This window comes from Nyctereutes procyonoides, unplaced genomic scaffold (genome assembly GCF_905146905.1).
Source record: "Nyctereutes procyonoides isolate TBG_1078 unplaced genomic scaffold, NYPRO_anot_genome, whole genome shotgun sequence".
Taxonomy (NCBI): Eukaryota; Metazoa; Chordata; class Mammalia; order Carnivora; family Canidae; genus Nyctereutes; species Nyctereutes procyonoides.
The window spans coordinates 446,829-474,381 of record NW_026575114.1 but is presented as its reverse complement, the minus strand read 5'-3'; the positions used below and the strand labels follow the sequence as shown (position 1 = coordinate 474,381).

General features: G+C 39.1%; 1 protein-coding gene across 1 annotated transcript; it reads left to right on the top strand.

The window, feature by feature from the left end:
- Positions 1-8,304: 8,304 nt before the first annotated feature.
- On the top strand, positions 8,305-9,243 carry LOC129515050 (olfactory receptor 2L5-like). Its single transcript, XM_055333757.1, has one exon. The coding sequence runs from the start codon at positions 8,305-8,307 to the stop codon at positions 9,241-9,243; it is 939 nt and encodes a 312-aa protein (XP_055189732.1).
- The last annotated feature ends 18,310 nt before the right edge of the window (positions 9,244-27,553 follow it).

Genomic DNA, 27,553 nt, shown 5'->3' with positions numbered 1-27,553 from the left:
TTGTTCTTTGCATAACTATTTCTGGCTTTTTGTTTGTGCTTGAATATAAAATTTTCGATATGTAGCAATCTATATTAAGTTGATGATCACTTAAATCTGAACCCATTCTTTATTTCTATCCCTGGCATAGTTAGGTATATGGTGTCATATTTTACAACCTTTTATTTTCGGATTTTTACAGAAATACTTATTTACTTTGTGTTTTCTATTATCATACTGTAATACATGTTTTTTTTTTCTTCCTACTCAAAGAGTTGCCTTTAATATTTGTGTAAGCTTGGTTTAGTGGTCATAAATTATTTTATTTTTTAATTGTCTGATAAGCTCTCTATCTTTCCTTCTATTCTGAATCATGGCTTTGCTAGATAGAGTCTAGTTGGCTGCAGATTTTCCCATTTTAGCACTTCAAATACATCATGACACTACCTTCGGACTTGTAAAGTTTCTGCTGAACAATCCCTATAGCCTTATGGTGTTTACATTGTATGTAATGGTATTATTTTCTCTTGTTGTTTTGGTATTTGTTTTCTTTGTCACTCTTTTTTTCATTTTAATTACTATGTATTTTGATATGGATATCCTTATGTTGGTCTTTTGAGGGGAATCTCTTTGTCCCCCTTCTGGATCTCGGTATCTGTTTCCTTCACCAGATTAGGGAATCTCTCAGCTATTATTTCTTCAGATATTTTTTTCTGCCTTCTTTTCTCTTTATTTTTTTGGGGGGGATTCCTATCATGTGAATGTTAGTACATTTGATAGTGTGGCCGAGTTCTCTTTATCTATTCTCATTTTGCATAATTATTGTCTCTTATTTGCTCAACTTGATTATTCTTCATTAGTTTGTCTTCCAGGGCATTAATTCATTCCTATGATCTCTCTAGCCTGTTCTTTTTTCCATCAATTATATATTTAATTTCATTTGTTGTTTTCTTCATTTCTGATTCCTTTTTTCTGAATGATTCCATTTATGTAATATTCTCCAAAATACATAACTATAGAGATGGAAAACAAAGACACGGTCGTTTTCATCTCTTTATTAAAGTTATAAATGATGCCCTCCCCTCTTTTCTCAAATCCAGTGATTATCTTTATAATCAATACTTCAAATTCTCTAATAGACAGTTTATCTTATATCCACTTGGCTTTGGTGTTTTGTGGTTTTGTCCTTTTATTTGGGACATATTCCTATTTCTCCTAATTTTGTCTCTCAGTCTATTTCTTTGTATTAGATAAATCAGCTGCACCTCCTGTTTTTGTAGGCAATGGCATTAAAGAAGAGTTCCTATAGTGTCCTGTATTGCAGTGTCCCCTGTTTCCCTGGGTCTGGCCCTTCAGGATATGTCTCTTATGAGTGTTATGTGTGGTTTGCCATTGTGTCCTGGCCACTTTTTCTTTCAGTCCATTCATCTGCAAAAGGTTTCCTTTCCTGCTGTGGCAGTTTTTTGTCTCAGTACACGGTGAAGTTTACTTTTACCAAGTGTGCATGGTTGTCCTTACAAAATGAGACCAGCTGCCATTGCCAATGGAAGTGAGGCCCTGAAAAACACATAGCTCTAGAGACTCAGTATTGACTGGGATTTGTTCTAGCCTTCTGGGACAGGGGAATAGTAGATACAGGACTACTGTAGCTTGACTGGGAAAGGTGGAACTACCAAAATATAGGAATGGGTAAGGTCTGTTGTAATTAATTTCGGTAGTGAGTGTCTGGACAGTCCTGGTTCTTGCAGATGGTCCTATATTTATGCTGAGGAGGGTCAGGGGAGGGAAGTGTTAACTCTAACCTCCTTTGTTCACAGAGGAATCGAATCTTCCTACAATCACTTCTTCTCTGGGACATACTCTGAGATGAGAAAATAATTCACTCAAATATGTCCAGGTATTTTTTTAAACTGCTGTCTCTATGCTGTATCTGCATTGCGTGTTTGTCTTGCTGTCTCGTTAAGGGCAGGACCTGAGCTTACTAATGCCCTTGGGGCTCTCACAGAGCTGAGCCTGCTGATTTTTTAAATACCAGGCTTTGATTTCTGTTAGTTGTAAGAATCATGAACTCATAGAAATTTGGCCCCTCTTTCTTTAAAAGCCAAATGTTATGGGAAGTTGTCTTCCCATGTATACTCCCCTGTGTGATAGCCTGTTAATCACCTTTCCCCAAGATAGTAGTTCCCTCTCTACTATGGATAACAATGGTCCGTTTTGCTCAGTTTTCTGGCCTTGCTACATTGTTGAAAGTGGCTTCTTCCCTACTTTTATTTGTAGAGTTCCTGTTGCCAGTCTTTGGGTCTTTTTCTGGGTTATTTAGGCTGTCATGTTATTTAGTTGTATCCACAGAATGAAGTGAGTTACTTTTACTTTGCCATCTTCCCAACCTCCCAAAGAATTTTTAAACTTTCACTCTTCTCTTTGGGGATGCTTGAACAAAGTTATGAGGACTGCAGTACACGTGGTTAATAGAAGATCTAAAGAAGAGTCTACCCTATACTAAGAAATTAAAATGGAAGGTGAAAAGTAATGATAAGAGAGGAATGTAGGAGGCGGGGCAAAATGGCGGAAGAGTAGGATCCCCAAGTCACCTGTCCCCACCAACTTAGCTAGATAACTTTCAAATCATCCTGAAAACCTACAAATTTGAGCTGAGATTTAAAGAGAGAACAGCTGGAATGCTACAGTGAGAAGAGTTCGCGCTTCTATCAAGGTAGGAAGACAGAAATAAATAAATAAATAAATAAATAAATAAATAAATAAATAAATAAAAAATAAGCAAGCATCCAAGGGGAGGAGCCCCTTCGAGGAGCTGGACTAAGGCCAGGTGGCCAGTGCCCCCAGGACAGGAAAGCCCAGTCCCAGAGAAGCAAAAAACTTTACCAATCTTCCCAGAGGGACAGGTGCTCCCAGGGCTCTGGCAGGATACCAGGAGGGACAGTGGAGCCCCCAGGTTCATGGGGTCACTAACAGAGGAAGTGCACCCTGGGGGAGAGTGTGCCACAGACCACAGGTCGAGCTCCCTAAAGGGATGCAGTGTGTGCCCAGCAGGGCTCCGGGAGCAGCTCAGGCAGCGGCTCTGCCCAAAGGGGGCTGTGCAGTCCTGGGAGCCCGATTCCAGCTGCAAAGGCCCCAGGGAACAAGGCCCCTGGGGACAAAGCCAAGGATCCAGCACTGCCCTTGGGACAGACGGACACAGGACAGTGAAGAAGCCCTTGCTGCTGGGCACCCCCGAGATGTGCAGATCAGTGCCCCCCCCTCCTCCAGAGCATCCAGGCCCCTGCGGACTGGGAGACAACAGTAGTAACTGCGGGAGCTGACCCCAGGGATGGAGAGATGGCAACCACGCTGATGTTGTTCCTCCTGGTGTCACCTTGTGCCTGGGACAGAGCAGGGCCGCCAGGAGGCAGTGGCCTCACAGGATACAGCTCCCATTGAACCCTGCACCCGCGGGGGCGAGGCAGCTTCCCCCAGGAGCACACACCTGAGAATCAGCACAGCAGGCCCCTCCTGTAGAAGACCAGTTGGAAGGACAGGGAAAGAGCAAGTTCTTAACCAAGCAGTGCTGAAAAGCTCCAGGGGAAGTTGAGGGATTTACATTATATATAATCAGATGCTACCCCTCCTGTTTTTTTCTTTTTATTTGTTTGTCCCCCCCTTTTTTTCCCCTTTTCCGTCATTTTCCACTACTACTTGTTTTTAGTCACTCTGCACTGAGAAAAATGACTAGAAGGAAAAACTCACCACAAAAGAAAGAATCAGAAACAGTATTCTCTCATACAGAATTACAGAATTTGGATTATAATTCGATGTCAGAGAGCCAATTCAGAAGCACAAATATAAAGCTAATCGTAGCCCTGGAAAAAAGCATAAAAAAATCAAGAGATTTCATGACTGCAAAATTTAGATCTAATCGGGATGAAATTAAAAATCAATTAATGAGATGTAATCCAAACTGGAGGTCCCTAATGGTGAGGGTTAACGAGGTAGAAGAAAGAGTGAGTGACAAAGAAGACAAGTTGATGGCAAGGAAGGAAGCAGAGGAATAAAAGAGAAAAACAATTTAAAAATCATGAGGAAAGGTTAAGGGAAATATATGACAGCCTCAGAAGGAAAAATCTATGTGTAATAGGGGTTCCAAAGGGCGCCAAAAGGACAGAGGACTAGAAAGTGTATTTGAACAAATCATAGCTGAGAACTTCCCTAACGTGAGGAGGGAAACAGGCATTCATACCCAGGAGATAGAGAGATTCTCCCCTAGAAGCAATAAAAACTATTGAACGCCCTGATATATCATAGTGAAACTTGCAAATTCCAAAGATAAAGAGAAGATCCTTAGTGGCAAGAAAGAAGAGATCCCTAAGCTTCATGGGGAGAAGTATCAGGTTAACAGAAGACCTCTTCACAGAGACATGGAAGGCCAGAAAGGACAGGCAGGATATACTCATGGTCTTAAATGAGAAGAACATGCAGCCAAGCATACTTTATCCAGCAAGGCTCTCATTCAGAATAGAAGGAGAGATAAAGAGCTTCCAAGATAGGCAGACACTGAAAGAATATGTAACCAACAAACCAGCGGTGCAAGAAATATTAAGGGGGACTTAATGAATTAGAGACCAGAAGAACTGTGGACCATAGCAACAAAACCAGCAGTTAGTTCTTTGAAAAAATTAATAAGATAGATAAACCATTAGCCAACCTTATTAAAAAGAAGAGAGAGAAGACTCAAATTAATAAAATCATGAATGAGAAAGGAGAGATCACCACCAATACCAAGGAAATACAAACGATTTTAAAACCTTATTATGAGCAGCTATATGCCAATAAATTAGACAATCTAGAAGAAATGGATGCATTTCTGGGAAACCACAAAATACCAAAACTGGAACTGAAACAAATAGAACACCTGAACAGGCCAATAACCAGGGAGGAAATTGGGCAGTCATCAAAAACCTCCCAAGACACAAAAGTCCATGGCCAGATGGCTTCCCAGGGGAATTCCAAAAGTTTAAAGAAGAAACAATACCTAACCTACTAAAGGTGTTTTGAAAGATAGAGATGGAATACTGCCAAACTCATGCTATGAGGCCAACATAAGCTTAATTCCAAATCCAGAAAATTCTCCACCAAAAAAGGAGAATTATAGACCAATATCCCTAATGAACACAGATTCAAAAATTCTCAAAAGATACTAGAGAAGAGGGACCAACAGTGCATTAAGAAGATTTTTCAGCATGATCAAGTGGGATTTATCCCTGGGGTGCAAGGCTGGCTCAACACTCGTAGAGCAATCAATGTGATACATCATATCAACAAGACAAAAACAAGAATCATAAGATCCTCTCAATAGATGCAGAAAAAGCATTTGACAAAATACAGCATCCATTCCTGATCGAAACTCTTCAGAGTATAGGGATAGAAGGAATATTCCTCGGCATCTTAAAAGCCATCCACAAAAAGCCCACAGCAAATATCATTCTCAATGGAGAAACACTGGGGGGAGCCTTTCCCCTAAGATCAGGAACATGACAGAGAACATGACACTCTCACTACTACTATTCAACATAGTACTAGAAGTCCTAGCCTCAGCAATCAGGCAACAAAAAGAAATAAAAGGCATTCAAATTGACAAAGAAGAAGTCAAACTCTCCCTCTTCGCAGATGACATGATACTATACCAAGAAAACCCAGAAGACTCCACCCCAAGATTGCTAGAACTCATACAGCAATTCAGCAGTGTGGCAGGATACAAAATCAAAGCACAGAAGTCAATGACATTTCTATATACTAACAATGAGACTGAAGAAAGAGAAATTAAGGAGTCAATCCCATTTACAATTGCACCAAAAGCATAAGATACCTAGGAATAAACCTAACCAAAGAGGTAAAGGATCTATACCCTAAAAACTACATACCAGTTCTGAAAGAAATTGAGGAAGACACAAAGAGATGGAAAAATTTTCCATTATCATGGATTAGAAGAATTAATATACTGTGAAAATTAATATTGTGAAAATGTCAATACTTCCCAGGGCAATTTACACATTTAATGCAAACCCTATCAAAATACCATGAACTTTCTTGAGAATTGGAACAAATCATCTTAAGATTTGTGTGGAATCAGAAAAGACCCTGAAGAGTCAAAGGAATATTAAAAAGGAAAACCAGAGCTGGGGGCATCACAATGCCAGATATCAGTTTGTACTTAAAGCTGTGATCATCAAGACAGTATGCTACTGGCAAAAAACAGACACATAGATCAATGGAACAGAATAGAGAATCCAGAAGTGGACCCTCAACTTTATGGTCAACTAATATTTGACAAAGTAGGAAAGAGTATCCGCTGGAAAAAAGACTGTGTCTTCAATAAATGGTGCTGGGAAAACTGGACATCCACATGCAGAAGAATGAAACTAGACCCTTATCTTACACCACACATAAAGATAAACTCAAAATGGACGAAAAATCTAAATGTGAGACAAGAATCCAGCAAAATCCTAGAGGAGAACACAGGCAACACCCTTTTTGAACTTGGCCACAGCCACTTAGAAGATACATCTATGAAGGCAAGGCAACCAAAATAAAAAAATGAATTATTGGAACTTAATCAAGATAAAAAGATTCTGCACAGCAATAGAGACAGTCAACAGAACTAACAGACAACCGACAGAATGGGAAAAGATATTTGCAAATGACCTATCAGATAAAGACTAGTATCCAAGATCTATAAAGAACTTATTAAACTCAACAGCAAAGAAACAAATAATCCAATAATGAAATGGGCAAAAGACATGAACAAAAATCTCACAGAGGAAGACATAGACATGGCAGACAAGCACGTGAGAAAATGCTCCGCATCACTTGCCATCAGGGAAATACAAATCAAAACCACAATGAGATACCACCTCACACCAGTGAGAATGGGGAAAATTAACAAGTCAGGAAACCACAAATGTTGGAGAGGATGCAGAGAAAAGGGAACCCTCTTACACTGTTGGTGGGAATGTGAACTGGTGCAGCCACTCTAGAAAACTGTGTGGAGGTTCCTCAGAGTTAAAAATAGATCTGCCCTACGACCCAGCAATTGCACTGTTAGGGATTTACCCCAAAGATTCAGATGCAGTGAAATGCTGGGACACCTGCACCCCGATGTTTCTAGCAGCCATGTCCACAATAGCCAAACTGTGGAAGGAGCCTCGGTGTCCATCGAAAGACGAATGGATAAAGAAGATGTGGGCTATGTATACAATGGAATATTACTCAGCCATTAAAGGGCATATGCACACCATTTGCTTTGATGTGGTTGGAACTGGAGGTTATTATGCTGAGTGAAATAAGTCAATCAGAGCAGGACAAATATTATATGGTCTCATTCATTTGGAGAATATAAAAATTAGTAAAGGGGAATAATGGGGAAAGTAGAGAAAATGAGTGAAAATATCAGTGAGGGTGACAAAACATGAGGGACACCTCACTCTGGGAAACGAACAAGGGGTAGTGGAAAAGGAAGTGGGCGGGGGGCTGGGGTGATTGTTTGATGGGCACTGAGGGGGGCACGTGGTGGAATGAACACTGGGAGTTATGCTATATGTTGGCAAATTGAACTCCAGTAAAAAAATGTTTTAAAATAGGGGAATGTAATACTTAAGACTATTTATTTTTAGCTGGTGTTATTAGGCCATGAATGCTTGTGTTTTTCTGGATCCACACCATGTACTGATGACTGATTTTCAGGAAGATTTATTCAGCAATGTAAGAGAGAGTGACAAGAGGCAAATCTAATATCAAAATGAGAAAAAAGTTAGTTGTTATATATATATATATATATACATATATATATGCCTGAAAAGAGAAATAAATATAATCTTGAATGAAAACATAAACCCCTTCTGTGTATCACTAAATTTGTTCATATAATGAACCAAATGACTGTTTATTTGAACCGATATAAACTTTTGTTCAGTCTTCGCAAAAGAATTATGCTCATATTTAATTAAAATATTTGATTTTTTTATATGTGAATTTATGAAGGACATAGAATTATTTATGTTCTATTCAGGTAGATTTAGACATTTTCCTTTTATTATTTCAATTATTCTTTACACAAAATTTTGAATTGTAAATGCTTAGCTCCTTTACCTGTGACTTTTTGAAGCAACATAGAACTTTCTCAAAATAGGAAACTTTGATTATTTATTTTATGAACTGGGTATTTCATGAAAACTTCAGAATTATACTAAAACATTGTGAAAAAATAATTAAAAGACACATATTTCTTTACGTGCTACCCATGTGTTTTTCTCTACTTTCAGGGGAATGAAAATTATGGAAAATTACAACCAAACATTAACTGATTTCCTTTTATTGGGGTTGTTTCCACCATCAAGAATTGGCCTCTTTCTTTTCATTCTCATAGTATTTATTTTCTTAATGGCTCTTTTTGGCAACCTGTCCATGATCATCCTCATCATCGTGGACCCTCATCTCCACACACCCATGTATTTTCTACTTAGCCAACTCTCCCTCATGGACCTAAACTACATCTCCACCATTGTCCCAAAGATGGTTTCTGGTTATCTCTTTGGAAATAAGTCCATCTCACTTATTGGTTGTGAAGTTCAGAGCTTCTTCTTCTTGACTTTAGCAGTTGCAGAAGCACTACTCTTGACATCTATGGCTTATGATCGTTACGTGGCTATTTGCTTTCCTCTTCACTATCCCATTCGCATGAGCAAAAAATTGTGTGTGCTGATGATAACAGGATCTTGGACAATTGGCTCTATCAATTCCTGTGCCCACACTGTATATGCCTTCCATATCCCTTATTGCCATACCAGAGCCATTAACCATTTCTTCTGTGATGTCCCAGCAATGTTGACATTGGCCTGCATGGACACCTGGGTCTATGAGTACACAGTGTTTGTGAGCACCACACTCTTGATTGTGTTTCCTTTCATTGGCATTGCATGCTCCTATGGCCAGGTCCTCCTTGCCATCTGCCGCATGCAATCAACAGAAGGGAGGAAGAAAGCTTATTCCACCTGCAGCACTCACCTCACTGTGGTGACTTTCTACTATGCACCTTTTGCTTACACTTATCTACGCCCAAGATCCCTCCGAACTCCAATAGAGGACAAGGCTCTAGCTGTTCTCTACACCATTCTGACTCCAATGCTCAACCCCATCATCTACAGCCTGAGAAACAAGGAGGTGATAGGGGCCCTGAGACGATTGATTCAAAAGATCAGCTTTGTAAAAATGTAGAGGAATTTCTCATTGGGCCTACTGCCTCAGAAGTAGATCTTTTTTTTTTTTCATATATACTCCTTAAGAACAATATTACCCTAGGATTGAAGACAGAGAATAAAATAATCTAAAAGATTAAAATAATTGAGATTTGACAAATAGTTTTATGTTTCTAAACGCTTGTTCTCTTTTCCTTGTGGTGATTCTTAGTAAATGTAAATGACATAATATTTCTTCTATCTGTTTGCAGAAGGTTTTACTAATATGTAGAAACTACAATGGAAACTGCCCAACTTAATGGTATCATTCAGTATAATAGTACAAATGTACTTAATATATATCTAAAAATGACTAAAATAATACAAAGAATAATAAATGCCATGGCCTTGGCCTTTCTATTGATAACCAAAACAATTATTTGTTCCATTCCAATTATTGTGTAGGCTTAACTGGTCCCAGGTTTCAAAAGACATGATAGATACATAGGTTTCTCAGAGAGCTCTGCATGAATTAGAATTTCATACACAACTAGATAAGAAATGTAAAAAAAATTGTATTTTTTGTGACAGGAGCACTGGGACAATCTGGGTGATTTTTTAAACACTATTTATTTTAGAGAGAGAGGGCAGGGCAAGATGATGGAGGATTAGGGTCCCCAAGTCACCTATCCCACCAACTTACCTAGATAATTTTCAAATCATCCTGAAAATCTATGCAGTCGGCCTGAGATTTAAAGAGAGAACAGCTGGAAAACTACAAAGAGAAGAGTTTGCCCTTCTAACAAGGTAGAAAGGCAGAAAAAAAAATAAAAAAGAATCAAGAGATGGAGGGGCCTCATGAGGAGCCAGGCTAAGTCCCCGAGGTGAAAGCCTCCAGGACAGGAAAGCCCCGCCCCGGAGAAGCAGGAACTTTAAAAATCCACATTGGAGGGGGATCCCTGGGTGGCGCAGCGGTTTGGCGCCTGCCTTTGGCCCAGGGTGTGATCCTGGAGACCCGGGATCAAATCCCACATCGGGCTCCCGGTGCATGCAGCCTGCTTCTCCCTCTGCCTGTGTCTCTGCCTCTCTCTCTCTCTCTCTCTCTCTCTATCATAAATTAAAAAAAGAAATTTAAAAAAAAATCCACATTGGATTCTTCCGGAATAGAAAGGTGCTCATTAGGGAAAAGGAGCAAAACCGCAGGAGGGGCAGTGGAGCCTCCAGTCTCCCAGAGTCACTAACAGAGGAAGTGCACCCAGGGGAGAGTGCACCACAAACTGTGGGCCAAGCTTGGTGGGGCCTCAGGGAGAAGCTCAGATGGCGGCTCCAGACAGAGGCAGCTGCCCCCTGCTGCCTTCAGGAGCCGCCGCACTGGGAGCGTGATTCCAGCAGCACAGTCTCGGAATCCCAGGGTGCTGGGGGACAAAGGAACCTGCGCTCCCCCCAGGACAGGCGGAAGCGCGGAGGGCACAGGACAGCGAGGACTCTCCTGCTGCTGGATGCCCCCAAGTTGTGCAGATCAGTGCCCCCCACACCCGGAGCATCCAGGCCCCTGCGGACTGGGAGACTGTGGTAGTTACTGTGGAAGCTGACTCCAGGCCTGGACAGTGGGCCGCCATCAGTGTTGTTCCTCCTGGTGTCATTCTGTGCCTGGGACAGAGCAGGGCCACCAGGGAACAGGGGCTTCATAGAATAAACAGCTCCCCTGAGCTGTGCACCTGGCAGGGGGCAGGACAGCTCTCTAAGGTGCACACACCTGAAAATCAGCACAGAAGGCCCCTCCCCCAGAAGACCAGCTGGAAGGACAGGAGAAGAACATGCTTCCATTGAGCAGCACTGGAAGGCACCAGGGGAAGTGGAGGGATTTAGAGTACCTAGAACCAGAGGGTATCCCTCCTTTTTTTTCTTCCTTTTTCCAGTACAACTAATTTTTATATCAGACTGCAAATTTCCAATTTTGTTTTTTCTCTTTTCCCAGCTTAAGTACAATACTTTACCACCTCTTCATTTTTAAGATTCTTCCTTTTTGACTTTCACATTTCCACAATTATAGTTTCTAGATATATTTTCCTCTCCTAGATTCCCTTCAACATACTCAGCTTAATTTTGGGAGATATAAAAGATATTTTTGTTTCTTTTTTTTGTTTTCTCTGCCTCATTTTGTTCTACAATGGAGAAGTTAATACCTTCTAAAACAAGACAAGTATGCACCCAGAAACAAGTGGTATACCGTGCTGGGTTCATTCTGTGAGATTCCTCATTCCCATTCTGCCCCCGTATTTTATCTCATTTAGGTTTTGGTGGTCAATGTTGGGCCCTCTACAAGCATATCTGGTATATATAAATTTGGGACTGAGCATCTTCTAATATACAGAACTTAATATACTCAGAAATAGGATCACCCTCTAGAACCCCTCAGGTAGACTACATTCTCCCTCCACTACAACTTCTTTACCATCACCATCTCCCAGGCCCCAAGCCTTTTATTTCTTCTCCTTTCTTTTATTTTTATTTTTTTTCTTCTTATTTTCTCTTCCTCTTTAGGATCTCTGGCTTTTTATTTTTTAGTGCTTTGCTTTAAAATTTGTTTTTCACTTTAGTGGCCCTTCTATTTTATTTCATTCAGATCGTGGTTTTCAATTATTGGTCTCTGAACTTGGCAGAATCATCTAGGGTGAAACTTACTTAGGTCGTGGTTCAAATTATTGATGCAGCCTGCTCATACAGCCACTGTGCACTGGGCAAAATGACTAGAAAGAAGAACCTACCACAAAAGAAAGGATCAGAAACAATATTGTCTGCCACAGAGTTACAGAATTTGAATGGCAATTAGATGTTAAAAGGTCAATTCAGAAGCACAATTATAAAGCTAATGGTGGCTCTGGAAAAAAGCATAAATGATTCAAGACTTCATGACTGCATAATTTAGATCTAATCAGGCTGAAATTAAAAATCGATTAAATGAGATGCAATCCAAACTGGAGGTCCTAATGATGAAGCTTAATAAGGTAGAAAAAAGAGTGACTGAATAGAAGACAAGTTAACGGCAAGGAAGGAAGGTGAGAGAAAAAAATAGAAAAATAATTGGAGGACAATGAGGAAAGGTTAAGGAAAATAAATGACAGCTTCAGAGGAAAAATCTACATTTAAATGGGGTTCCAGAGGGCCACAAGAGAGACAGATGACCAGAAAGCATATTTGAAGAAATCATAGCTGTGAACTTCCCTAATTTGGGAAGGGAAACAGGCAATCAGATCCAGGAGATAGAGAGATTCCCGCCCCCCCCCCACCCCCCACTAAAATCATAAAAACCATTCAACACCTCGACATTTAATAGTGAAACTTGAAAATTCCAAAGATAAAGAGAAACTCCTTAAAGAAACAAGAGAAAATAGTTCCCTAAAATATATGGGGAGAAATATTAGATTAAGACCAGACCTCTCCACAGAGACCTGGCAGGCCAGAAAGGGCTGGCAGGATATATTCACGGTCCTAAATGAGAAGAACTTGCAGACAAGAATACTCTATCCTGCAAGGCTTTCATTCAGAATAGAAAGAGAGATAAAGAGCCTCCAAGATAGGCAGAAATTGAAAGATATGTGACCACCAAACCAGCTCTGCAAGAAATATTAAAGGGGACTCTGTAAAAGAAAGAGGATGCCCAAAGAAATAATCCACTAAAACAGGGACTGGATAGGTATTTTGATGACACTAAATTCATATCTTTTGTTAGTGACTCTGGATGTGAATGGGTTTAATGATTCCATCAAAAGACGCAGGGTTTCAGACTCGATAAAAAAAGCAAGACCCATCTACTTACTGTCTACAAGAGATGCATTTTAGACCTAAAGACACCCACAGCCTGAAAATGAAAGGTTGGAGAACCATTCACCATTCAAACGGTCCCCAAAGAAATGAATAGCAATCCTCATATCAGATAAATTAAATTTATCCCAAAGATTGTAGTAAGAGATGACGAGGGACACTATATGATACTTAAAGGATCTATCCAACAAGAGGACCTAACAATCATGAATATTTATGCCCCTAATGTGGGAGCTGCCAAGTATATCAATCATTTAATAACCAAAATTAAGACATACTTAGATTAATAATGCACTTATACTGGGAAACTTGAACACGGAGCTTTCTGCAATTGACAGATCTTCTAAGCCCAACATCTCAAAAGAAACAAGAGCTTTAAATTATACAATGGACAATATGGATTTCACAGATATTACAGAACTTTACATTCAAACGAAAGTGAATACACATTCTTATCAAGTGTACATGGAACTTTCTCCAGAATAGACCACATACTGGGTCACAAATCTGGTCTCAACCAATACCAAAATATTGGAATTGTCCCCTGCATATTTTCAGAACATAATGCTTTGAAACTAGAACTCAATCATAGGAATAAATTGGGAAGAAACTCAAACACTGGAGATTAAAGAGCATTGTGCTAAAATATGAAAGGGTCAACCAGGAAATTAGAGAAGACTTAAAAAGATTCATGGATACTAATGAGAATGAACATATAACCATTGAAAATCTTTGGATACAGCAAAAGAGTCCTGAGGGGGAAATACATCACAATACAAGCATCCCTCAAAAAAATGGAAAAAAATTTCAAAAAAACAAGCAAAACTTGCACCTAAAGGAACTGTTGAAAGAACAGCAAATAAAACCTACACCAAGCAAAAGAGGAGAGTTAATAAAGATTCAAGCAGAATTCAATGAAAAGAGACCAGAAAAATTGTAAAAGAGCCGAGAGCATCACAATGCCGGATTTCAAGTTGTACTACAAAGCTGTGATCATCAAGACAGCATGATACTGGCACAAAAACAGACAGATATGTCAGTGGAGCAGAACAGAGAACCCAGAAATGGGCCCTCAACTCTATGGTCAACTAATATTCGAGAAAGCAGGAAAGAACTATCCACTGGGAAAAGGACAGTCTCTTCCATAAATGGGGCTGGGAAAATTGGACATCCACATGCAAAAGAATGAAACTAGACCACTCTCTTACACCATACACAAAGATAAACTCTAATTGGATGCAAGATTTAAATGTGAGACAAGAATCCATCAAAATCCTCTACAAGAACACAGGCAACACCGTTGTTCAACTTGACCACAGCAAATCCTTGAAAGATACATCTATGAAGGCTCAGTTAACAAAAGCAAAAATGAATTATTGGGACTTAATCAAGATAAAAAGCAGAAGCAGCAAAAGAAATAGTCAACAAAACTAACAGACAACCGACAGAATGGGAGAAGATGTCAGATAAAGGGCTAGTATTCAAGATCTCTATAGAACTTATTTAACTCAACAGCAAAGAAACAAACAATCCAGTCATGAAATGGGCAAAAGACATGAACAGAAATTTCACAGAGGAAGACATAGACATGGCCTACAAGTACATGAGAAAATGCTCCGCATCACTTGCCATCAGGGAAATACAAATCAAAACCACAATGAGATACCACCTCACACCAGTGAGAATGGGGAAAATTAACAAGACAGGAAACAGCAAATGTTGGAGAGGATGTGGAGAAATGGGAACCCTCTTGCACTGTTGGTGGGAATGTGAACTGGTGCAGCCGCTCTGGAAAACTGTGTGGAGGTTCCTCAAAGAGTTATAAATAGAACTACCCTATGACCCAGCCATTGCGCTCTGCTTTTTACCCCAAAGATACAGATGCATTGAAACGGCAAGACACCTGAAGCACAATGTTTGTACCAACAATGTCTCCAGTAGCCAAACTGTGGAAGGAGCCTCGATGTCCATCAAAAGATGAATGGATAAAGAAGACGTGGTCTATATATACAAAGTAATATTACTCAGCTATTATAAATAATGAAAACCCACCATTTGCTTCACTTTGGATGGAACTGGAGGGTATTATGCTGAGTGAAATAAGTCAGTTGTAGGACCATTTGCTTCACTTTGGATGGAACTGGATGGTATTATGCTGAGTGAAGTAAGTCAGTTGTAGGACAAACATTCTATGGTTTCATTTATACGGGGAATATAAAAAAAATAGTGAAAGGGATTAAAGAGGAAAGGAGGGAAAATAAATGGGAAAAATCAGATAGTCTGACAAAACGTGAGAGACTCCTAACTCTGAGAAATGAACAAGGGGTAGTGGAAAGGGAGGTGGGGTGTGTGGGGTGTCTGGATGTAGGGCACTGAGGGGGGCACTTGATGGAATGAGCACTTGGTGTTATGCTATATGTTGGCAACTCAAACTCCAATAAAAAATATACAAAAATAAAATAATTTAAAAAGCATTATTTATTTTAGAGAGAAAAGGGAAGAGACTGGGTTTAGGAGTAAAATGAGAGTAGAGAGATATACAAGGATACTCCATGCTGAGTGTGGAGCCCAACACAAGGCTGTCTCTCATGACCTCGAGATTCTGAGTTGAGTTGAAACCAAGAATCAGACACTTAAAAAAAAAAAAAAAGAATCAGACACTTAGCAAATGTGCCATCCAGTCACTTCAATTGTGGTGATTTTCTTTAAGATTTTATTTATACATTTGAATGAAAGAGTGAGAGAGAAATAGCATGAGCAGGGAGAAGGTGAGGGAGAAGCACACCTTCGTATTCAGTAGGAAACCAGACTCAATGTTCAATCTCAGGATGCCAGGGCCAGGACCTGAATCAAAGGCAGACACTTAAACAGTTGAGTCATCCAACTCATGTATATTTTATGTACCCACTGGTACCACCTAAAATATCTGCAATAAATATTTTGTGCTTAAACTTACTGTTCTCATAATTCTAGTAGACTAGCTTTGTGGGTTTGTTTGAGATCAATATCTCCACATCACTATTTTGAATAGGTATTCCTGCTTGGTCCTTTCCCCAGGCAGGTCCTACCATTAATCCCAGTTTAACTATACAATGGATGAAGGTCCATTACTGTCAGAAGAGAATTCTACTATACTGTATATTCTGAAGACACTTGGAAAGAAGAAGGCTAGAATTATCATCTAAGAAGACTTGGATTCTTAGATGTTGCCAATGGCAACAGTGAGGGATGAGTAATGTATTAGACTTGAAAATTATTATTATTTTTAGATAATAGAAGATCCAGATTTTAAAAGATATGATATGAATTGGATTTTTTAATAGTAGAACCAATTTAGCATTTAGAGAATTCTTGACTATTAACTGATTAAAAACTTTATTTTGGAATGACATGAGCATGACTGTTTATCTCCTAACAGAGAAGATTTCCCATTATAAGGAATTGTATGACATATAGCAATACTTTTAAAAAGAAACAAATTACTTGGTGTTGAAATAATTGCCTCATATCACAGAATTTAAGTTTCATCATGTATGGAGAAAAGAAGACATTTACTATTTGCTATCAATAACCAATTGATAAGCAAATAAGGATAGTTATCACTGAAAAAGAAGGATATTATATGATAAAATGGTCATTTCTCCAAGAACACATAAAAATTGTTAATGTGCATGTGCTTCATGTAGCATCAAATTACATAATGCAAACTAAAATACATTCAAAGAGAAATAGATAAATTCACACTCAAAATTGGAGAGACTTCAACAACCCCATATTCTGAATGGAAAGATGAAGGAGGCAGATAATCTATGAAGACTTAGTTGAACTCTACGCCATCAATCAATAATACATAATAAACATGTACAGATTTTTTCCAACAATCAATGGCACACACATTATTTTATGCTTACATGGACTATACACCAAGAGAGACCTCATTCCAGGCCACAAAACACACCTTAACAAATTTAACAGAATGGAAATCCTACAGTGTCCATTCTCAGACCACAGTGGAATTAAATTAGAAAGCAATATCAAAAGGACAAGCAAAAAAAATCAATATATGTTAAAATTAAACAATACACTTTTTAAAAACATGAGAAAATACAAAAATATCAAAAAAAGTTTTCAAATATTTTAAATAGATCAAAATAAAACACAATTTATAAAAAGTTATGGGCTGCAGATAAAGCAGGGTTTACAGGGAAATTCACTATATATATATAAATTCATGAGAGACACAGAGAGAGGCCAAGACATAGGCAGAGGGAGAAGCAGGCTCCATGCGGATCTTGATCCCAGGAACCCAGGATCACACCCTGAGCCTAAGGCGGATGTGTTTAACCACTGAACCACCCAGGCGTCCCTGAATGCACATATATTAGAAGGATTTAAAATCAATAATTTATATTACCCTCTCAGGAAACTATAAAAACAAGCACAAATTAATCCAAAATAAGAGAAAGGAAAGAAGGAAGAAAGGGATAATAAAATTAGAGCAGGAAGCAGTGTAACTGAAACAAGAAACAGAGAAAATCAACAAAATGAAAAGATAGTTCTTTGCAATGATTAATGAATTGGCTTTTCTTTTTAGGAGTCCTATAAGCTACATCTATGTAGCTTATAGATGCATGGCAATCAAATGCTTTTTAAATAAATTACTAGAGGGGAAGAGGCAAGATGGTAGAATAGTATGGGTCCTCATTTTATCTGGTTGCCTGAATTTAGCTAGATAACTATCAAACCATTCTGAACACCCATCAATGCATCCTGAGATTTTAGGAAAGAATAGCAGGAACTGTACAAATAGAACAATGATCATTTTTGATAAAGTATGAGTGTGGAAAAGAGAAACAGAGGGGATATATAGGAAGATAAGTGGCAAGAGGAGAGAGCCTTAGTAAACCAAGTATGGGAAACTGATACAGCCCTGGAGCTCCAAATATGGACCTGTAGAAATATGCTCCTGTGAGAGAATTCCCTCCCTGAAAAGTGCTCAGTAGTGAACCAGGGTAGAATTGCAGGTAGGACAGTGTGCTCTCATTATTGCCAGAGAAACAGAAAGAACAGGGTTGCGTGAGCTAACCCAAGCATTGGATCAGGGAAACTGGTTTAAGTCAGTGAGCCTGGGGGGTGGGGGGGAGGCTCAGTTTGTTTTGCCATAAACCAGGAACCATCTCCAGATCTGGTGACCGTTCTCCATATTGGGTCCCTGCAAATAACTGGAATGTAGGAATCCTCCATCTTCCTCTAGAGAGATATAGTGGGTTTGTGCTAGACAGGGTGAATATTCTTTAGGCCAGAGCCCTAAAATGTACAGAAAAGGAGAAACCCTCTTTTTTCTCTGAAAGAGGCAGATCAAGTGCCTGCGGGAGCTTGCAAAGGTTCTCCCTGCTGTAACCATAAAAATTACACAAAGCAGTGTCCCTTCATATGGCCCTGGGGAAGATCTGAGTGGGGAGGCATAATAAGAGTCTGTAGCGTTTGGCACACCACAGGATCTCTCACCTCCAGGGCTGGAGATCTGGGTGTGGGTATTTCTGGGTTTTTGCCCTCTAAAGGGGTGTAGAAAGCCTCCAAGGAACAAAAGCCTTAAACAGCAAACAGCTTACACTGAGGCAAGCCATCTGGCAAAGGGGGTGGCAACTCTGCCCAGGTACAGACATCTAAGAATCAGCACAGTAGGCCCCTCCCCCAGAAGACCAGCTGAAAAACAGATGAACAGCATTACTGAACAAACAGACCTGGAAAACTCCAGGGTTGCAGAAAATAGTATATAGAACTATTTTTTTTCTTAGGATTTTTATTTTCTTAGGATTTATCCTCCAGTTCAAAATTTTCCAATTTTATTCTTTTTTCATTTCAACTAGTTTCTTATTTTATTAAATCTGTGTTTTTAGGATTACTTTTTAAACTTTCCTATTTTACAATTACATACTATATATATATTCTGCATTTTTGGCTTCCTTTCACTGTATTCAATTTTATTTTTGTATATATATATATATTATATATTATATACAGTATGTATTTTGTATACATATTTTGTATATATATATTTGTGTGTGTGTGTATATATATATATACATGTTTTGATTTTTATAATTTTGGAATTTAGTATCTTTCAATATAGAGACCAAAATAAACTCACAACGAAGTACATCATCCTCTTTTATCTACTCTGTGAGTTATATTCTCTCTCTCTCTCTGCCCTGTTTTTTCCCCACTCATTTTCCTCTCTGTCTCTCTCTCTCTCTTTTTTAGCTTTTCTTTGTCTTCATATTTTTCCCTTTTTTCCTTTCTGGTTTCTTACCTCTTAGGAATTGTCTAGTGGGGATTTTGCTTGTATCTTGATTAATATTTTTGACTCTGCCCACAGCTTCAGCCATCATTCACTGAATAAAATGACTATAAGGAGGAATTCACAACAAAATAAATAACCAGTGGTAATGACCCCTCCCACAGATCTAATGGACATAGGGATAGGGATAGAGAGAACATACCTCAATATCATAAAAGCCATCTATGAAAACCCAAAATGAATATCATTGTCAATGGGGGAAAATGGAACTTTTCCACTCAGGTCAGGAACATGACAGTGATGTCCACTCTCACCACTATTATTCAACAGAATACTAGAAGTCTTAGCCTCAGTAATTAGAAAACAACAAAATAAAAGGCATTCAAATTAGGAAAGAAATCAAATCCTTACTCTTCATAGATGACCTGAAACTATGTGGAGAATCTAAAATACTCCACTCTCAAATTTATAGAACTCTTACAGGAATTCAGCAACTTGGCCTGTTACATCAATGCAAAGGAATTAGTTGCATGTCTAACTAACAATAAGACTGCAGAAAGAAAAATTACAGAGGAATATATCCCATTTACAATTAAACCAAAAATCATTAATATATCTAGGAGCGAACCTAACCAAATATGTAAAGGATATGTACTCTAAAAACTACAGAACACTTAAAAAATTGAGGAAGACACAGTGAGATGGTAAAACATTCCATGTTCATGTATTGAAAGATAAATATTGTGAAAATATCTATGCTACCCAGGGCAATTTACATATTCAATGCAATACCTATCAAATTACCATGGACTTTTTTCACAGAGTTGGAACTGAGAATCCCAAGGTTTGTATGGAACCAGAAAAGACCCTGAAAAGCCAGAGGAATGTTGGAAAAGAAAACCAAAGCTGGAGGCATCACAATACCTGACTTCAAGCTGTAATACAAAGCTATGATCATCAAGACAGTGTGGTACTGGCACAAAAACAGACACATGGATCAATGGAACAGAATAGAGAACCCAGAAATGGCCCCTCAACTCTATGGTCAACTAATATTCAACAAAGCAGGGAAGAATATCCACTGGAAAAAGGAGAGTCTCTTCAATAAATAGTGCTGGCAAAACTGGACAGCCACATGCAGAAGAATGAAACTAGACCATTCTCTTATACCATACATAAAGGTAAACTCAAAATGGATGAAATATCTAAATGTGAGACAGGAATTCATCAAAATTCTAGAGGAGAACACAGGCAACACCCTTTTTGAACTTGGCCACAGCAACTTCTTGCAAGATACATCTATGAAGGCAAAGGAAATAAGCAAAAATGAACTATTGGGACTTTATCAAGAAAAAGCTGCACAGTGAAGGAAACAATAAAAAAAATCTAAAAGATAACCCTCACAGAATGGGAGAAGATATTTCAAAATGACATATCAGATAAAGGGAATATACAAAAGAACTTATCAAAGAACTTACAAAGTCAACACCCCAAAAAACAATTCATTCAAGAAATGGGCAGAAGTAATGAACAGACATTTCTCCAAAGAAGATCTACAAATGGCCAACAAACACATGAAAAATACTCCACATCACTTGTCATCAAGGAAATAAAAATAAAAACCACAATGAGACATCACTTTACACAAGTGAGAATGGCTACTATTAACAAGAAAGGTAACAATAAATGTTGGTGAGGAATGGAGAAAGTGGAAGCACCTTACACTGTTGGTGGGAATGCAAACTGGTGCAGCCACTCTGAAAACAGTATGGAGGCTACTCAAGAAGTTAAAAATAGAGCTACCCTATGACCCAGAAATTGCACTACTGGGTATTTACACCAAAGATACAGATGTAGTGAAAAGTCGGGACACCTGCACCTCAATGTTCACAGCAGTGGTATACACAATAGCCAAACTGTGGGAGGAGCCATGATGTCCTTCAACAGATGATTGGATAAAGAAGATGTGATATATATATATATAATGGAATATTATTCAGCTAACAGAAAGGAAGAATACTTATCATTTGCATCCATGTGGATGGAACTAGAGGGTATCATGCTGAGTGAAATAAGTCAATCAGAGAAAGACAATTAGTTATTATATGGTTTCACTCATATATGGAATATTAGAAATAGTGGGCCATACGGGAAAGAGGGGAAACCGAATTGGGAAAAATCAGAGAGGAAGAAAAACCATGAGAGTCTCTTAGCTCTGGGAAATAAAGTCAGGGTTTCTGAAGGGGAAAAGGGTGGGAGGATGAGGTAACTAGGTGACAGGCAGTAAGAAGGGCATGTGATATGATGAGCACTGGGTGATATGTTGGAAAATTGGATTTGATTTTTTTAAAAAATGTTAATAGGATTGATAAAACTTCAGCCACTCTGAGAGAGAGAGAGAGAGAGAGAGAGTGAGGTTTCCCACTAAGAAACAATGCAAGTATGTTTTCTCACACTGTTTTCAAACATCGTACTGAAAGTATTATCAAATGCAATTAGATAAGAAATGGAAATAAAATATATACAATTTGAGAAGGAAAAAAGGAAAAAAAAGTCTTTGCTTATTCATGAGATAATTACCAGGTAGAAAATCATATAATTCACAAAACATTCTGGAAAATAATGTGTGATTTAATTAACATTACAAGCTATAAGGCTAATATACAAAATCTAACGACTAAGGTATATACCAGCAAAGAGAGAATGCAATTTGAAATTAAAAAGAAAATGCCTTTTATATTAGTGATTCCTTCTACCTCTCCCCCATCAAGAAAAAAATAGAAAAAGAAAGGAGGAAGAAAGAAAAAGAAAGAAGAAAGAAGAAAGAAAAGAAAAGAAAGAAAGAAAGAAAGAAAGAAAGAAAGAAAGAAAAAGAAAGAAGAAAGAAAGAGACAAATGTCATAAAATATGTACAGATATATATGCAGAATACAAAAATCTGATGAATGCAATCAAAGCAGAAATAAATGAAGAATTATTACATGTTCATGGGAAAACTCAATGTTGTCAACACATTGTGTCTTCCTATTTTGATCTATAATTAAATGTTATCCTAAAGAAAACCCATAAAACTATTTTGTGGGGATTGATATAGTGGTTATAAAGGTCATATGAAATGAATAAACAGAAAATTAGGAAGAGCCAACACTATATTGAAAAATAACATATTTGGAGTTTTAATACTATCCAATTTCAAGAACTACTATAAAGTTACAGCAATCATGACTAGTGGTTTGGTGAAAGAATAACTGAAGAAATCAGTGTAACTAAATAGAGAACCCAGAAATAATGTCATATAAAAAAGTCAACTAATCCTTAACAAAGGAAAAAGTCGGCATAATAAAGCAAATATAGTCCTTCCAATAAATGTTTATGGAAAAAACAGACATCTTCAAATCAATCAATTTACACACAAACTTTACATCCTTCACCAAAATTAACTCAAAATAGATTGTAGGCCCACATTTAAAATGCAAATGTAGAATGTGGCTAGAAGATAATATAGAAAGAACCTAAATAATTTTGAATACAAAAATGACATTTTAGATACAATGCCAAGTATAATTAATTTTAAAATTTTTATAAGTTGGATTTATTAAAATAAAAACTACTGCTGTGTGAGAGAATTTAACAGAATGAAAAGAGATGGGAGGAGGGGCAAGACTGCGGAAGAGTAGGGTCCCCAAGTCACCTGTCCCCACCAAATTACCTAGATAACCTTCAAGTCATTCTGAAAATCTACGAATTCGGCCTGAGATTTAAAGAGAGACCAGCTGGAATGCTACAGGGAGAAGAGTTCGCGCTTCTATCAAGGCAGGAAGACGGGGAAAAAGAAATAAAGACACAAAAGGCCTCCAGGGGGAGGGGCCCCGCGAGGAGCCGGGCTGAGGCCGGGGCGAGTGTCCCCAGGACAGGAGAGCCCCGTCCCGGAGGAGCAGGAGCTGCACCAACCTTCCCGGGCGGAAAGGGGCTCGCAGGGAGTTGGAGCAGGACCCAGGAGGGCGGGGATGCCCTCGGGCTCCCTGGGACACTAACAGACACCTGCGCCCCGGGAGAGTGCGACGAGCTCCCTAAGGGCTGCAGCGCGCACGGCGGGGCCGGAGCAGCTCGGAGGGGCTCGGGCAGCGGCTCCGCGGAGGGGGCTGCGGGGCGGGAGCGCGAATCCCACAGCGCAGGCCCCGGAGCACAGGGCGCCGGGACACAGCCCAGGATCCGGCCTCCCCCGGGACAGGCAGAGGCCGGGAGGGCCCAGGACAGCGAGGACGCTCCTGCCCCGAGCTGAGCAGATCAGCGGCCCCGCCCCGGAGCCTCCAGGCCCTGCAGACGGAGAGCTCCGGAGTTACTGCGGGGGCTGACTCCAGGGCTCCAGGGCTGGCCCCGCCACTGGGGCTGTTCCTCCTGGGGCCTCCGGGGTAAACAACCCCCGCTGAGCCCTGCACCAGGCAGGGGCTGAGCAGCTCCCCCAAGTGCTAACACCTGAAAATCAGCACAACAGGCCCCTCCCCCAGAAGACCAGCTAGACGGACAGGGGAAAAACAAATTATTGACCCACCAGCATTGTAAAGTTCCAGGGGAAGTCGAGGTATTTACAGTATACAACATCAAAAGATACCCTCCATTGTTTTTTTTTTTTCTATTTCTGTTTGCTTCCCCCACCCTTTTTCTTTTTTCTTTTCTTCTCTCTTTCTTTTTCTTTTTTCCCTCTTTTTTCTTTTTCTTTTCCTCTTTTTCTTTTCTTCTTTCTCTTCTCTCTTTTTCTCCTTTTCCCCATACAACTTGTTTTTGGCTGCTCTGCACTGACTAAATGACGAGGAGGAAAACCTCACTTCAAAAGAAAGAATCAGAAACAGTCCTCTCTCCCACAGAGTTACAAAATCTGGATTACAATTCAATGTCAGAAAGCCAATTCAGAAGCACTATTACACAGCTACTGGTGGCTCTAGAAAAAAACCATAAAGGACTCAAGAGACATCATGACTCCAAAATTTAGATCTAATCAGGAAGAAATTAAAAATCAATTGAATGAGATGCAATCCAAACTAGAGGTCCTAACGTCGAGGGTTTAGTAGGTGGAAGAACGAGTGAGTGATATAGAAGACAAGTTGATAGCAAAAAGTGAAACTGAGGAAAAAAAGAGACAAACAAAAGATCATGAGGATAGATTAAAGGAAATAAATGACAGCCTGAGGAAGAAAAACCTACATTTAATTGGGGTTCCTGAGGGTGCCGGAAGAGTCAGGGGTCCAGAATATGTATTTGAACAAATCATAGCCAAAAGCTTTCCTAATCTGGGAAGGGAAATAGGCATTCATATCCAGGAAATAGAAAGACCCCCCCCCCAAAATCAATAAAAACCACTCAACACCTCCACATTTAATAGAGAAGCTTGCAAATTACAAAGATAAAGAGAAGATCCTTAAAGCAGCAAGAGACAAGAAATCTCTAACTTTTATGGGGAGAAATATTAGATTAATAGCAGACCTCTCTACAGAGACCTGGCAGGCCAGAAAGAGCTGGCAGGATATATTCAGGGTCCTAAATGAGAGGACATGAAGCCAAGAATCCTTTATGAAGCAAGATTTTCATTCAGAATAGAAGGAGAGATAAAGAGCTTCCAAGATAGGCAGGAACTTAAAGAATATGTGACCACCAAACCAGCTCTGCAAGAAAATTTAAGGGGGACTCTTAAAATTCCTCTTTAAGAAGAAGTCCAATAAAACAATCCACGGAAACAGGGACTGAATAGGTATCATGATGACACTAAACTCATATCTTTCAATTGTAACTCTGAACGTGAATGGGCTTAATGACCCCATCAATAGGCACAGGGTTTCTGACTGGATAAAAAAGCAGGACCCATCTATTTGCTGTCTACAAGAGACGCATTTTAGACATAAGGACACCTACAGCCTGAAAATAAAAGGTTGGAGAACCAAGTACCATTCAAATAGTCCTCAAAAGAAAGCAGTGGTAGCCATCCTTCTATCAGATAAACTAAAATTTATCCCGAAGACTTTCTTTAGAGAGTTAGAACAAATTATTTTAAGATTTGTGTGGAATCAGAAAAGACCCCGAATAACCAGAGGAATATTAAAAAAGAAAACCATAGCTGGGGGCATCTCAATGCCAGATTTCAGGTTGTACTACAAAGCTGTGGTCATCAAGACAGTGTGATACTGGCACAAAAAGAGACACATAGATCAATGGAACAGAATAGAGAATCCAGAACTGGACCCTCTACTTTATGGTCAACTAATATTTGACAAAGGAGGAAAGACTATCCACTGGAAGAAAGTGTCTTCAATCAATGGTGCTGGGAAAATTGGACATCCACTTGCAGAAGAATGAAACTAAACCACTCTCTTGTACCATACAAAGATAAACTCAAAATGGATGAAAGATCTTACTGTGAGACAAGATTCCATGAAAATCCTAGAAGAGAACTCAGGCAACACCCTTTTAGAACTCGGCCACAGTAACTTCTTGCAAGATTCATCCATGAAGGCAAGAGAAACAAAAGCAAAAGTGAACTATTGGGACTTCATCAAGATAAGAAGCTTTTGCACAGCAACGGATACAGTCAACAAAACTCAAAGACAACCTACAGAATGGGAGAAGATATTTGCAAATGACATATCACATAAAGGGTTAGTTTCCAAGATGTATAAAGAACTTATTAAACTCAACAGCAAAGAAACAAACAATCCAATCATGAAATGGGCAAAAGACATGAACAGAAGTCTCACAGAGGAAGACATAGACATGGCCAACATGCACATGAGAAAATGCTCTGCATCACTTGCCATCAGGGAAATACAAATCAAAACCACAATGAGATCCCACCTCACACCAGTGAGAATGGGGAAAATTAATAAGGCAGGAAACCACAAATGTTGTAGACGATGCGGAGAAAGGGAAACCCTCTTGCACTGTTGGTGGGAATGTGAACTGGTGCAGCCACTCTGGAAAACTGTGTGGAGGTTCCTCAAAGAGTTAAAAATAGATCTGCCCTACGACCCAGCAATTGCACTGTTGGGGATTTACCCCAAAGATACAGATGCAATGAAAAGCAGGGACACCTGCACCCTATGTTAGTAGCAGCAATGTCCACAATAGCCAAACTGTGGGAGGAGTCTCGGTGTCCATCAAAAGATGAATGGATAAAGAAGATGTGGGCTATGTATACAATGGAATATTACTCAGCCATTAGAAATGGCAAATACCCACCATTTGCTTCGATGTGGATGGAACTGGAGGGTATTATGCTGAGTGAAATATGTCAATCGGAGAAGGACAAACATTATATGTTTTCATTCATTTGGGGAATATAAATAACAGTGAAAGGGAATCTAAGGGAAGGGAGAATAAGTGTCTGGGAAATATCAGAAAGGGAGACAGAACATGAGAGTCTCCTAACTCTGGGAAATGAACTAGGGGTGGTGGAAGGGGAGGAGGGCGGGGGGTGGGGGTGAATGGGTGACGGGCACGGAGGGGGACACTTGACGGGATGAGCACTGGGTGTTATTCTGTATGTTGGCAAATTGAACACCAATGAACATAAATTTATTATAAAATATGGTAATATTAGAAGAAATTAAAGATCACATGCAAATTGTGTGATATTATAAAAATTTAATTTTGTGTGTTTATATTGCATTTACCACATCCCGTTTCAGCGTATGAAATTTTATAGGAACATACTCCAAACTTCAAAATAAAGGAATACTAGACTCATCATTTCATTCTTACTGAATAATAACATATAATATATATGACTCCATATAACTTTAGAGATATAATATTCAAAAGTCTGCATAAAATATATTTTTCCCCCACGGAATTGACCTTAAACACATCTGTGGAAACATCTAAACATCTAACAAATTATCATTCTTTTCTTGGCCTAAGGCCATACTGAGCAATTGGTGATTTAACCTACATGATTCAAGTCTCAGTGGACATTCTCAAGTGAACACACACAAAAAACACCAAGCATTATCCTTAATCTTCAAAGATTTCCTGAAGTCATGATTGCTGCTGTGTCTTCATGGAGTTATCTGAAATGTCAACCACAGGGATGAGACATGAGTATATACATTGGTTTGAAAAATACTGAAAGATATCTACTCAGAAAAATTATTCTCTTCATATGATGATCCAGGACCACTGTCAGCTATCCAAACCAGTAAGTTTGTAAAAGTAGAAAGTAATAAAAGGTGCATGT